At 36.6% G+C, this 14,598-nt stretch overlaps 1 protein-coding gene across 2 annotated transcripts in view; it reads left to right on the top strand.

Moving 5' to 3' along the window:
- The window catches only part of GYG2 (glycogenin 2), a 49,610-nt gene that overhangs the window by 13,601 nt on the left and 21,411 nt on the right, over window positions 1-14,598 (top strand). For both annotated transcript variants that reach the window (XM_027842438.1, XM_027842437.1), the window contains exons 2-5: window positions 3,256-3,397; window positions 6,240-6,414; window positions 9,566-9,728; window positions 10,864-10,990. In XM_027842438.1, coding sequence (XP_027698239.1) covers window positions 3,256-3,397; window positions 6,240-6,414; window positions 9,566-9,728; window positions 10,864-10,990 — 607 coding nt within the window. The remainder of the gene's footprint in view (window positions 1-3,255; window positions 3,398-6,239; window positions 6,415-9,565; window positions 9,729-10,863; window positions 10,991-14,598) is intronic.

Below are 14,598 nucleotides of genomic sequence, written 5' to 3'. Positions count from 1 at the left end.
GGGAGGGAGGGAGAAAAAATTTGGAACTCAAAATCTTATAAAAGTGAATGTTGAAAACTAAAAAAATTTTTTTTAAATTAAAAAACAAACAAACAACAACAACAATTTTCCTCTCATCCACAGTCGATCATAACTATGAAAGAACCTGAAATATTCTTTCTTAGCCTAACAATGCTGAGAGTAAGTTGAGGGAGAGTATACAGAGTATCTAGAGAGGCTCATTTATTTAGTTTTTCCCTTTGGAATGTTAGTAACAAAAAAACCGTTATGTGAAATCGAGCTCTAAAGCTTGCATTTTCATGATTTAATTTAGTACTTGTATGATTTTTAGTACTAGTGGAGTCTTACAAACCTCAGGAATGACTGTAGTCTGCTTTGTGGGAACCTAAGATACTGTGTGGTCTGGGCACAGGGCTTCATGCTAGGAATTCCAATTTCTCAAGACAATGCAGTGGCCTTGGGCAAGACTCAGGATTTCTCAGTGTGTCTCTTTTCCCCATAGAACTATTGTCTTTATCTTGGCAACCAAGCTCTCAGGGGCCTGAGAGACAAACTTGTTTGAAAGTTGCTATAGAAGTGCAAAGTAGTGGTATGTATGTGAATTTCGTTGTTGTATTGTAAACTGGGTCAGATAACAAACTATTTCTTGTATCCCTAGTGAGAAGTTATGGTGAGAGAAAGCCATTCTCTTAATGAAACACTATCACCTCCCTCTCCACCTTCACTTTTACAATTCAAGTGTTCTGTTAATCTGATTTTTGAAGCAGGTAGAGATTTTGATTATAGCTTGACTGTGCCTAGACACATTTATCTTGGCAAGAAATGCATATCCTTCTGCTTAAAAAAATTTACTAGAGTGTATTATACAAAAATATTGTGAGTGATAAAATACATATTATAAATCATTGAAAAAGACATTTGGCATGCATATTCTTCAATAAAACAAACCCTTGAAATGATAAAGTCTAGATTACTACATGATACTCAATATGAAAATCTTTCATTCCTCTCTACTAATATTTGTGGTTTCTGCTACAACTTGGCAAATGACTTAAACTTATGATATTCACAAAACATGCATCAGGAATGGTTCCTGGCTGTTACATAGGCATAGGCTCTAAACTTATGATTTCATTGGTATAGAAAACTCTCCCGGATGAGAAATCTCCCTCTATCAATGCAAGTGAGCCACTTCTCTGCAACTTATAGGTAGAGAGTTGCTTAGAGCCCCGAAAGGGTAGGTGTCTTACCCAAGGTCATGTAGCTGATAGGTGTCAGTGATGGTAATTGAACTCAGGCTTTCCTGTCTCCGTGTTTGACTTTAGCCACTAAGACTCTTTGGCTATTATATGAAGAGAATAAGGCTAGCTAAAAGTTGTATTGTTAAAAATCATCATTATTGTGGAAATAGTTTTGTATGGCAAAGCATTTTGATCCCATAGAGGTCTTTATGCCTTGCCTAAATAGCTTTACTTTTGCTTAATATGCCAAAATGATTGCCTTAATTCTCAGTTTTGCCTAGATTTGACCTATCTTTTTTTTGTATTTCCAACAATCTTACGGAAAAAAAAGAAAACAAAGGGGGAAAAAACAGTCTTATGAATGATTAACTAGAAATCACCTCTTAATTGAAAGAGATACTTAAGGAAATTTTGGAATATTAAATAAAATAAAAATCTTTTCCCTCATTCTAAATGAACTTCTAAAACTAACACTCATGAGCATCCACCATGCAATTGTACTTGAGAGTCAGCTAGTAGACACAATTAGCTTAAAGCAGAAGCATTTATTAAGATGGCATAGTAAGAGCTGTGGCTACAAAACATTCCCACCACAAAACCAGGTAACGCACACCTACACACATGCTAAGCGTCCATAGGAAGAGTGAACACAAACTTGGAGTATAATGATAGTGAGGCATGCATGCAAGAAACTCAGTGGCTAAAAAAATTCAGGCAATGGGCGGTAGGTACTTCGTTATTTCCTGATGGAGTCCTTATAATGATCCACCCTTGGCACAATGTCTTTACTCGGCCAGTTTCTGAGCTGGGTTGTCAGGGTCTATTCTTCTCTAGAACTCCATTCTTGATTGTCAAGGTTAATTCTCAGTTGAATCCATTGTCAGCTCTTTTCTCTGCTGTCAGAGGTCATACTTTTTAAAGCTGCCTTTTGCTTCAAGTCACTTCCTCTTTATGTCCTTATCTGTTTGGAAAGTGTGTATCTATTCCTAAAACTATGCTTCCAACTCTCTTGACCTGATGAATGTAGTATCTGCTACTGCTAGTAGCTCTGCCTCTAGTCTCTGCTCAATGAGAGAGGGGGCAATTTCCCCTCCTTTCACCCTCTGTTATAGGTATAGGAGTATCTTTCGTATAGCTGCTCTTGTAATAGACTAGTAGAAGGCAACTCATTTTTGACTTGACTGTTTTGTAAGTCTACTCAGAAGCATGGCCAATCATTTTCAAACAGTGGCCAATGTTTTCTTTCTAACGGAGTTAAATAACTTGCTTCTACTTCATAAAGTGAACACCTGGAGTAGCCATATCTTATAGTTAGTTTAACACTTTGTGATTAGATTTGGGTCTTTTGGGATTGATCAAAGATCAACTCCCTTATATGTGTCCATACGCTCATGCAAATTCGCATGTGTATATCCATCCATCTACTCATCTACCCCTCCATTTGTGTGTGTGTGTGTGTGTGTGTGTGTGTGTGTGTGTGTGTGTGTTTGGTGGGGAACAGAAGAAGGGAAAAGGAAGAAGGAAGCCAGAAACTCATTAAATAAGCTCCTGAGTTGGGGGATGGGGTGGGAATTATGGTTTGCATTTGTGTAATGAGGGGACAGAGGGAAGGAGGATATAAACCTGCTATGTGCCAGGCACTGTGCTAAATGCTTTTAGTAAATATTATTTCATTAGATCTTCACAGCAACTCTGGGAGGTAGGTGCTATTATGATCTCCATTTTAAAGTTGAAGAAACAGACAAACAAAGGTTAAGTGACTTTCCCAGGGTCACACAGCTAATAAGTGTCTGAGGCCAGGTTTGAACTCAGGTCATCTTAACTCAAAGCCCAACTCTCTATCCACTGTGACATCTGCTCCTTCATGAATAGATATATACCTACATGCATGAAGTCATACCTTTATGTTATGGCCTGTGTGCCAAGCATGAAAGTTTGGGAGAAAGGGTGGTTGCAATACATCTGCCATTCTGCCAGTCAGAAAAGTAAAATGGATTTTCTTCTAAATCTTTAGTTACAGATCAAGCATTTGTGACACTCGCTACCAATGATGTTTACTGCCAAGGAGCTCTTGTTCTTGGACAATCCTTGAAAAATCACAGGATAACAAGAAAACTGGTGATACTAATTACATCTCAAGTCTCTAGTCTATTGAGGTAAGTTACATAAAAGCCAGTTGCATATATTTGAACATTTTTATTTAATTTAAAACCAATATTCTAATTCCTTTTCATATTATGGATCTAAGCTTATATAAATACCCCTAATTTACTCACTCTCTAGACAAACTTTATCTTTTGAAAAAAATATAAGACATTTATAGAATATCTAGAAAAATTAAAAGAATTTATTTAAATTCACATTTGACAATGGACTATTAACAATTTGTAACTATTATATAAGCATGTATGTGTGTGTACAATACACACACACGCATGCATGCATATATATTATGTATTACACAGATCTCTGTGTATATATGTGTGTTGCTAGCTAGCTAACTAATCTGGATTTGTGATTTAATTATTTAATTGGTTTGAGGAACTCCCAGGGTATAAACTCACTTCATCCATGCAACTCATCTGTAACTTATAATTTTACAGAGTTGCTGAGGGTTTGGGAAGGTTATGTAATTTGACTATGGTCACAGAGTTAGTATGTGGAAGAGGCAGAACTTGAGCTCAAGTCTTCCTGACTCTAGAACTGTATCTTCATCCACTAGTCAGTCTGGTATCTATATCTATTTCCACGTCTGTGTGTCTGTGTGTCTGTGTGTATATGTGTGTGTATGTATACATATATACATACACACATATTTGTACACATAATGTTTGGACAGGACTAGTGCCGATATTCATTTCCTCATCCCTGGCATTCCCAACAGAATGTAAACTCCTTGAAGGGATAGACTATTATATGTTGTTCTTTGTATCCCTAACGCCTAGAAAATGCCTTGTATTTAGTAGATGCTTGTAGTGTGACTCTGTACGTGTCACCAAAATGTCATTCAGCCTCAGTTTTCTCATAGGTAAAATGGGCATTACAATAGCTTTATAAGATTATTGTGAAGATGAAATGAAAGATGTAATACTCTTTGCAAACCTTAGATCTCTATGTAAACATAAGCTAAATGCAAGGCAGCAGAAAAAAGTCAGCAATTTTGTTGTTGGCCACACAAATATCTAATAAAGATATGATTATGGACTCTGATGCTTCACATCTATCTTTTGTTACCCTAGTTTAATTTTCATGAGAACCAAAAAGTACCTTGGGAGCAAACTACACAGTACTTTCAAATTATTATTTTAGATTTGCTTGTCCTAGGAACTTCAGTGCACGTTGGCAAAACTCTGGTGGCCCGCCCTCGTGATAGCTTTGGCTATAATTGGTTCTTCACCATTGGTCATGACCAGTTTTCAGCCATTTGCAAATAGGCATATGTATCTATGAACCAATCATTAAATACTGATTTCAGGATATTCTATGTACAAAACATTGTATTAGATCAAGGAAGGCGTAAAGAAGAAATTCAGTACCTGGCCTCAAGGACCTTACATACACATACAAAGAGGCAGCATGGCATAGTGCGTAAAGTCCATTACTTGGGCACAGAAGAACTTATTAGGATCCCATCTCTGTTATTTACTACCTGTGTAATGATAAGCCAGTTAATCGACTGCTCCTAGCCTCAATTTCTTCTAGAAAATGTTAATTACATCACTTCAAAGTGTTGTTGAGGATCAAATGAGATATTTTATGTAAAGCACATCGCTGATCCTAAAGAGATGCCTAAATAAATAAGGCAGTATATGATTTGTGCCAAATTGGTGGTAGAGAAGGGGAGAGTTTGTGTCCATTTGGAATGGTTAAAGTAGATTTCCCTTAGGGGGTCCAATTTGATTTGGATTTTGAATTATGGGTAGGATTCACATGGTTGTGTTGTTGATGTGAGATCTGGCAGAATTAAGGCATTCAGGTAAGGGAATTTTTTTTCTAGTACATACCTGAGATTTCATTGCTATGGAGAACTCACTCTAACACTGCAGATTATCACTTATTTTGCACATAACAGCCCTGGAGAGTTGGCAGGAAGGACCAAGAAGTTAAATGATTTGCCTAGGGTACGCACAACCAGTGTGTATCACAGACAGGACTTGAACCCAGGCCTTCTTTCCTCTAAGGCTGGCTTCCTTTCCACTATCCCAAAATGAGTCTTCTTTTCTTTCAGGAAATAGTGGAAAGTAAGTAGTTGAAGAAACTAGATAGAGAGATAAATAGATAGAGAGCCTTAAATGCCAGGCTAAGGTGTTTAGTTATTTTCTGCAACACGGGAGAAATCACAAGGGGGATTATTAATGAATCACAAGTAATTTGTAAATAACATTGGATTGATTACTAGTAAATGAATAGTCCAGGGAGTGGTATATCCAGATAGCATAGTATGCATCTATTTCTTAATATCATTGATTGCTTGAGGAACTTTTCTTTAAATTGAATGGAAAGTAAAATGTAACATAGTTATTAAATTTAGCTATTTAATGTCACAGGAATAAAAATGTTATTCAATAGATCTACCCCCTTCTTAATGAAAATAAACTATATTCTATTGTATAAATATTATGTGTGGCACAGAAATCTGATTTTTTTCTTTATGTGAATTTCAATACATCAATCTATTTCTATGTGTTGAACAGAATGAATATTTCTATCTTTTTAAAGATTTCTCCAGGAAATAGTACCTGGAGGTTTTGACTTGTTTAGAAAGCAGTCTGTATTGTAGCATACTATATACCAATATTTTTATTTTGCTTACTAACCTTTGGCTTCTAAACATAAATCTATCCAGTGATCTGTGATTTAATAGTACAAAAGACCATTCACTTAAAGAAAAGTGTTGCACTGTATTAAAATGTTCACTCTTTGCTCTGATATTTTATGTGTGTGTGTGTGTGTGTGTGTGTAGATATAGTTACGTTGTTTCTTTCCCCCTTCCTTCAGGGATGTTCTCTACAAAGTTTTTGATGAAGTAATTGAAGTGAATTTGGAAGATAGTGCTGATTATGTCCACTTGGCTTTGCTGAAGAGACCAGAACTTGGTGTAACCTTCACTAAACTTCACTGTTGGACTCTTACTCATTATAGCAAATGTGTCTTTATGGATGCTGATACATTGGTGAGTACAATAGGAAATGATGAAGATCAGTTATATATATTATAAAACTAAAAAAATCTTATAATAGTTGTAGGGATATTGTGGAAAGATGATGGCAGACTAGATGCAGAGGATCCCTCAGAGCTTAGAGATGCACCAGTCTGGTAAGGGAATGAATCACCTTTGGACTCCTTCACCCAAACCAGAAGTCCACAGAAAAACCTCCAGAATCCTGCAGAGTGACTGGCATGAAGAAGTTGGGTTAGATCAAGGATGAGACATAATGCAGAAAGCACTCCGGTAATCCCTGCCCAAGCCCCAACATGAAGAAGTGCCTCAGCCCAGCTTGATCCTTTCCAGAGCTTTAAATTCTTTGAGGGTCATAGAGAAAATTAGAGTGGATTGGTAGGTACTTTTGTTCTGTTTTATCAATCTTGGGGAAAACAAAGATGGGAGGTACAGGGGACTATACTGGGGGAAAAAGGAGGAGGAAAGGAGGAAAATCACTATTACATAATACAGGTGCATAAGAGGTGAGTGGAATAAATATCTCATGAATTGAATTGCATAGAGGAAAACTGAACGTCATCTCAAATACATACAAACGCATAGGAATTTTGGTATAGAAATACATTAAACTCAAAAGAGAAATAGAAGGGGGCAAGGGAGAGGGGTGGAGAAGTGTCTAAGAGGGAGGGCAGAATAGATAAAGGCATAGTCATAAGCAAAAAAAAAAAAGACTTTGAGTATTTGTGAGAGGAATGTGAAGGTGGTTTAAAAGGAAAGGAAGACAAAGATAAAACCAGGCATCGGGATGGCATAGAGACAAGATAAAAGATGCATCAGAGAAAAAAATGTTTCACTTTTAAGAGCACATATGTTGGGCAAACTTTCTTTATTATCTCCATAATTGTAAAGAAGGAGGTGGGAGGAAAAAAAGTACAAGAGGATCAATAAAGTATAACTGTGAGTGTGAATGGGACAACTCACTCATAAAATGGAAGAAGATAGCAGACTAGAGTAGGAATATCCTTGTGTATGGTACTGACCTTTTCTTACTATATATTCATATAACAAGAAGTTTCTAATTTGTACTGACCATTTACTTGAGAATGCAACATTCTTATGCTCACTATATAGCATCAGCTCTTCAACATGCAAGTATTTATTGAGCTTTTGCAGCATCCTCAATTATTACTCTGCTTGTTATGTAAGAAATATAAAGCATAGTCCCTTGCCTCAAGGAGTTTACAATCTCACTATTATTCTATATGTATATTAGTATGTAATATAAAACAATTAGAACAGTAATTCTTAACCATTTTGTGTCTTACACCCCTTTGGCAGTCCTGTGAAGCCTTTGTGTCCCTTCTCAGAATAACGTTTTGTTTTTAATTCTAAAATAATATACATAGGATTACGAAGGAAAGGAATTATATTGAAATAGTTATTTTTTAAAAAATTTATTTAGTCTTTTATTTTTCCCCAGTTCCACATAAAAACAATTTTTAACATTTGTTTTTAAAACTTTGAGTTCCAGATTCTCTCCCTTCCTTCCTCCCCATCCCCCCTCATTGAGAAGACAAGAAAGTCGATATAGGTTATACATGTGTAGTAATGAAAAACATTTCCATAATAGTCATGTTGTAAAGAAAACATAGGCCAAAAACCCTCACAAAACTTCAAGAAAAATAAAGAAAGTAAAAAAATGTATGCTTTAATCTGTATTCAGACAGCATCAGTTCTTTCTCTGGAGATGGACAGCATTTTTCATCATAAGTCCTTCAGAATTGTCTTGGATCATTGTGTTGCTGAAAATAGCTAAGTTATTCACAGCTGATCATCTTACAATATTGCCTTTACTTTATACATAGTACATTTCACTTTGCATCAGCTCATGTAAGTCTTTCCAGGTTTTTCTGAGAGCATCCTGTTTATCATTTCTTATAGCACAATAGTATTCCATCACAATTAGATACCACAGTTTCTTCAGTCATTCTCCAGTTGATGGGCATCCCCTCAATTTCCAATTCTTTGCCCCCAGAAAAGAGCTGCTATAAATATTATAAACATTTTTTAATAAATTTCTTGGACTCTACATTAAGAACCCCTGGATTATTAGACAGAATAAAATCAAGGGCCAATTTGTGTGTGCCCAACAATAAGTACAGTAGGAGAATTCTTTATATAGAAGAATACTCTACACTTTGGATGGGACCTACATTTGAATCCTAATGTTAATACTTATCAGTCATGTGGCCATGAATAAACTACTGAGCATGAAGAGACCTGAGTTTTCTCTGTAAAATTAGGATAATACTGCTTTTATTTCTACCTCACACAGTTGTTAGGATCAAATAAAATAATATAAATAAAGCACTTTTTGAATACTAAAAGACTCCATATGTTTGTGTTATTATTAGATATACAGATAGGATTGCTATGACTGACTAGTTATTACTCATCTGATTTTTGGGTGAGCTGGCAACAGACTTGGAAAATGCACGTTCAACTTCTGCAGTCAAGGAGTTGATTTAAATAGAAATCCAAATCTTCAAGTTCACGATCAAATTTCAACAGAGAGTCTATGTTCTGAGGTGGCATGAGTGCTGCTAGTTTATTTGGTTCTAGTTTATTTTGTAATGTATCTTTGAAAAGGTATCTGAATGAAATGGCAAGCAAGGGAGCAGGAACAAAAGGCTATTCAATACTTTTTTCTTCTTTCTTTTTCTTTTTTTTTTTCAACTAGAACACCATTTAGAAAGTCATTGAGGAAACTGTATGCTGCCATCAGACTCTCAGAGGCAGCATATTAAACATGTTCTTTGGTCTTCACTATGTTTGTGTGTTCATTCCCTTTGTTTCACTTGTTACCCATGTTAAGAGTAGGACAGGTGAACATTTAAAAGTAGTGCCCTAAGAACACCAAGAAAATCACTTTAATTTCAAAGGCAGAGTTATGAAAGCATTGTCTTTTCTTTAGAAATACAGAAAACTTCATTCATGATTCTGACTGAAATTAAAAGGACACATTAAAACAAAACAAAATTAAAACAAAAACAAAAAAAGTCTGTCTTTTTTTATCCCTAAGCTTCAGTTTCATTTGTTAGATCTTTGCCAAACTCCTGAGACATATTGATGCAATTTTTTCAGCTGGCTTCTGTTTCTCTAGGTGCTGTGTAATATTGATGAGCTATTTGATCGTGAAGAGCTCTCTGCAGCCCCAGACTCTGGATGGCCAGATTGTTTCAACAGTGGAGTATTTGTTTTCCGACCATCTTTAGAAACCCATAGCCTTCTGATGCAGCATGCAGTGAAATGTGGAAGTTTTGATGGTAAATCTTGGAAAGGAAAGAGTTGCTTGCCTAGAAATTATGCACTCTCCTACTTGGATTTTATCTTTTTTTTTTCTCACCTTGTAGTTTTAATCAACTCAGTAGGCAAGGTTAGGTAGGTTAAAAGGATAACATTGACATAAACAACTATAAAGAGCCATTGAAGTGATATTCAGCTAAGTGGGTAAAATAGGAGAGAGATTGTTAAAACTAGAACAGATCTTTGAGATCATCTAGTCCAATTCCTTCATTTTACAGATGAGGAAATGCAGGCTGAGAGAAATTAAATGACTTGTCTAATGTCACACAGCCACTTAGTGGCAGACTTAGAACTCTAACTCACTTTTCTTTTTCTATGCAGACATAAAGAGAAAAAAAAGGGTTAAAGTTTAGTTGTAATTAAGGCAACACATAGTAACATAGTTGTTTGAAATCCTAATAATAAAAGAAAAACCTGGCTAGAAAATAGAAATTTCCTTAAAAAGAGGTGAGGATATTAGAAATTGAAAGTGACGCCGTGGTAAGTAAAGCTTGGTAAATACCAACTTGCTTTCATCAGAAGATGTACTGATGATAATTTTATTTGTTTGTTTGGTTTTTTTTTCTTTTGGCAAGGCAATTGGAGTTAAGTGACTTGCCCAGAGTCACATAGCTATTGAGTGTTATATGTTTGAGGCTGGATTTGAACTCAGGTCCTTCTGACTCCAGGGTCGGTGCTCTATCCACTTTGCCACCTAGCTGCCCCATATGATGATTTTAGAAAAGAATTAATGTACTTAACATTTTAGTTTGAATTTCTTTAGGAAGAGAAATATAAGCATAAGGTAGTTATGTGATAGTAGTTACGTGAATTAATCTTATTTTTCTCTTGGACCATTAGACCCAATTTCTTTTGCTATAGTATTTTAATGGGTCACATTCTGGTTTTCTGATTCTGTCTGTGAGAGCTTTTAAGGAAATTATTGCAAATTCTTCAGAGAGAACAGTATGAAGCAATATTATCCTGATAACAGAGAAGTCAGTAATTCCTAGTCTCCTTCATTATGAATATCCCTTTGTATCCATTTTCTTAATCTCTACATGTTTTGTTTATGCATTTCTCTTTTATGTTTTTTTTTTCTTTTTTAATTACTAGGGGCTGATCAAGGATTATTGAATAGTTTCTTCAGTAACTGGGCAACTTCAGATATTCGCAAACATTTGCCATTTCTCTATAACTTGAGCAGTAGCACCATCTATACATATAGACCTGCTTTCAATAAGTAAGTTTGATTGCTATTGAGTTTTTTTTTCCATTCTTTAATCTAGTAGCTTTTTCTCTCTTCATGGCAGTCAGCCTGATTCTGACGGATAAATGCAAGTTGTATTCATATTAGTTCAAGACTTGAAGATTTCAAGTGTTTGATTGCTTTATTCATGGGCCAGCATTTCTGACTTACAAGTAATTATCCAGGGCAGAGCTGTTACTAGCATGGAGTGATTAGTACTATGATATAGATACCTACATCTCAGAAAGTATGATCACCTTCCATGGTTGGGGCTTACTTCTGGTTCCTTGGCCAACTACCCTTCCCTCCCAGCATCAACTGTCAGCCTAAATGATTTACTTCTTTGAGGGACCTAGTTTGCCACTCCCTCGGGGTCCCATGAATGTGCAATATCCTTTTCTGGGTTGCCTTCTCTTCCTAGTCAGGAGTCATATTCCCATATGAACTACCTTGTCTGGGAGCCATGCCATACTAGATGCCTTGTATCAGTGTGGGATCACTTGGTGCCATAAGTAACGAAACCTGTTCACATCTAGCAATGCTGGCCATCTTATTACCTTCCCCACCTATCCTCTTCCATAGTAAAGTCAACAATAGCCCTTCTGCAATTACTAGCCTCTACTTTATTGTCTTCTCTTTACACTATACTAGGAGTTCTTAACCTTTTCTTTCTCCCTCCTTTTTTTAATGGAATACTTAGGCAGTATCCTGAAGCTTATGGGCCTCTTCTAAGAGTAAAATAATTATTTTGAATTATAGTTATCCAAATATATTTTGAAATAAGTTCATACAATCCAATTTTAGAACCCCTACACTACACTGTCCAAGTGCTTTACTTTTTTATGGTACAATGGAAAGATCCCAGGATTTAGAGTCAGAAAACCTAAGTGTGAAATCTGTGTGATCTTGAGCACATCATTTCATATTTGTGAACAACAGGAAAAACCACGAGATAAACCTAAGATGAACTTCAAGGTCCCTCTCAGCTCTAAACCTATGATCCTGTAGCTGTCCTGTAAGGTTACTTTCGTATTCTGGTGCTTACTAAAATACAGCATCAGCCTTGTCTCTCACCAGGGTAGGCTGTTCCTTTTCCTGCACCTCCTGATATATAAGGCCAGAAAGTAGAACTGACATATACTCCTTGTTCCCAATGCTACTTTCATATCTTCCCCTTTCCACTGTCACTCATCAATATTTTGCCCCTTTAAATTCCAATCCATCTTGTGTGGATCTCTGCTGCTATCATTTATGGACTTCTGGATCGGTCAGTCAGCTAGATTTATTATCTACTGTGTGCTAAGTGCTAGTTCAATACATAGCTCACAGTCTTCTCCACCTCAACCTGTATCCACTTTGAACACTCTTCTCTACATCTTCCTTAGCTTCCTTAATGCTTAGGACCTCTGTCTTCAGTGTGTACTTTAACCTCCCTTTTCCTGCACCCTCTTGATCCCAGTGATTCGTTCAACTACCCCACAACCCTAGATTAGTTGAATTTACCCTAAATACTGGAATTCCTAGTTACCACTGTTACCTATTCTTGGTAATAGGATATAGAGCTGGAAGGAACCTTAGAAGTTCTCTAGTGTATTCTCTTCATTTTACAGAGGTGGAAACTGAGGCACGGAGAGAAACCATTTTGCTTAAGATCATAGAGGTAGAAAATAGCAAAGCCAGTTTTTGAAGTCATGTCCCTCTGACTCTAAATCCAGAGTTCTTTCCATTATATTATGCTCCTCCTTGTTTCCTCCAGGAACTTGGGGGATAATTATGTGATAAAGTTTTAATACAGTACATGATTTATGTGAGCAGTCTAGGGAATGAAATGTCTCCAGATGAAGTATAAACAAAACAAAACACAAACCTTTAGAATTAGTTAATAAAGCGGATCAACATGCTAAGCAAATTGGATTTATTAGCAACTATCAAGGTTATCCTTTGTGTTCACATCATTTTGCTAAACATATGTACTAGTATAGTAAAGGGATACTATTAAGAAATGTTAAAGTTTTCAATTTTTGGAAAGGTTATTAACGCTTCAAATAGTATTTGATAATGTATATTGATAATATATTAATAATTGTTTACATTTACCCAGCATTTTACAGCGACATTAAATTCTTAAAAACAACCTTCTGAATGATGATGGCAATCATTATCACTCCTATGTTGAGGTAGCTGAGGCTCAGAGTTCACATCTAGTAGGTGATTGAGCTAACAATTGAACCAACCAATCAAGAAGCAGTCATTAAGTGCCTACCACGTGTCAGGCCAGTGCTAGGCCCTGGGGATACAAAGAACTTGTATTCTATTAGCGAGCCATGATAGCACAAAGACAAGTATGGGATACATACAGGATAAATGCACAGAAACTTGGAGGAGGGAGCTCTGATCACTGGGGGAATCAGAAGAGGCCCCTTGAAAGAAGGGACATTTGAACTGAACCTTACAGGGAGCTTGGGGTTCCAAAGTGAAGTGAAGTAAGAAGAGCGTTCCATGCACGTGTGGAGATTCAAAGGGAAAAAATGGGATGTCGTTTATCAGGACGAGCAAGTGGGCCAATTTTGCTGGAACAAAGAGCAGATAGGGAAGAATGAAAGGTAATTACTTTAGAAAGACAGTCTGCAGCCAGATTGTGAAGGGCATTAATGGCAAACAGAGCAGCACTGGAGGTTGTGAAGTGGGGGAGTTCCATGGGCAGGTCTGCACTTTAGGAACATCACTTTGGCAGAGGGTGGTTACGAGGGGGAAGAGATCAGATACAGGGAGCCTAATTAGCAGGCTGTGATCTTAGTCCAGGTGAGAAGTGATGAAGGCCTAGAAGGTTGAGATGTGAGTGGAGAGAAAGGGACCAGTGTGAGAGGTGTTGAGCAGGTGGAATTGGTAACACTTGGCAAGTTATTTGATCTCATACAATAAGGGTGGGATGGGATGAAGAGTTAAGGATGACACCTTAGTTGTGAAATTAGGTAGTTATGAGATTGGTGGTGTCTTTAACAAAAGGCAGCTATGTGACACTGGACAATGCATTTAACCTCTGACTCAGTTTCCTCCTCTGTAAAAGAAGGATAATAATAGCACCTACTTTCCATGGTTGTTGTAAGGAACAAATGAAATATTTGTAAAACTTTTAACACAATACCTAGTACATAGTAGGCATTTAATACATGTTTGTTTCTTTTCTGCCTTCAATATAAACAGGGTCATTAAGAGGAAAGGAGAGTCTAAAGGGAAAGAATGAGTTCTGGTTTGGACTTGAAACTAAATATTATGTGACTCTAAGTAATAGGGTCGTGGAATCATAGATGAAGGGCTGGAAAGGACCTCAAAGACCTGCTCATTTGGCAGATGAGAGTATTTGAAGTCCAGGAAAGTTAAGTGATTTGCTTGAGGTCACACACATGGTAAGCATCAGAAACAGAATTTGAATCCAGGTCCTTTGATTTCAAAGCAACTACACCACATGGACTCTGAAAAAAATTAAATAATTATTTTAAATCTTGAAGAGACCTTAGAATTGAAGAAATTGAGGCCCAGAGAAGTTAAGTGACTTGCCCCAGATTTTATAGCTATTTAGTGTTATAGCTAGGATTAAAACT

Source organism: Vombatus ursinus, unplaced genomic scaffold (assembly GCF_900497805.2).
Source record: "Vombatus ursinus unplaced genomic scaffold, bare-nosed wombat genome assembly UNPS02014872.1, whole genome shotgun sequence".
Taxonomy (NCBI): Eukaryota; Metazoa; Chordata; class Mammalia; order Diprotodontia; family Vombatidae; genus Vombatus; species Vombatus ursinus.
The sequence above is the reverse complement of the archived record's forward strand: the minus strand, read 5'-3'. Positions and strand labels throughout refer to the sequence as shown.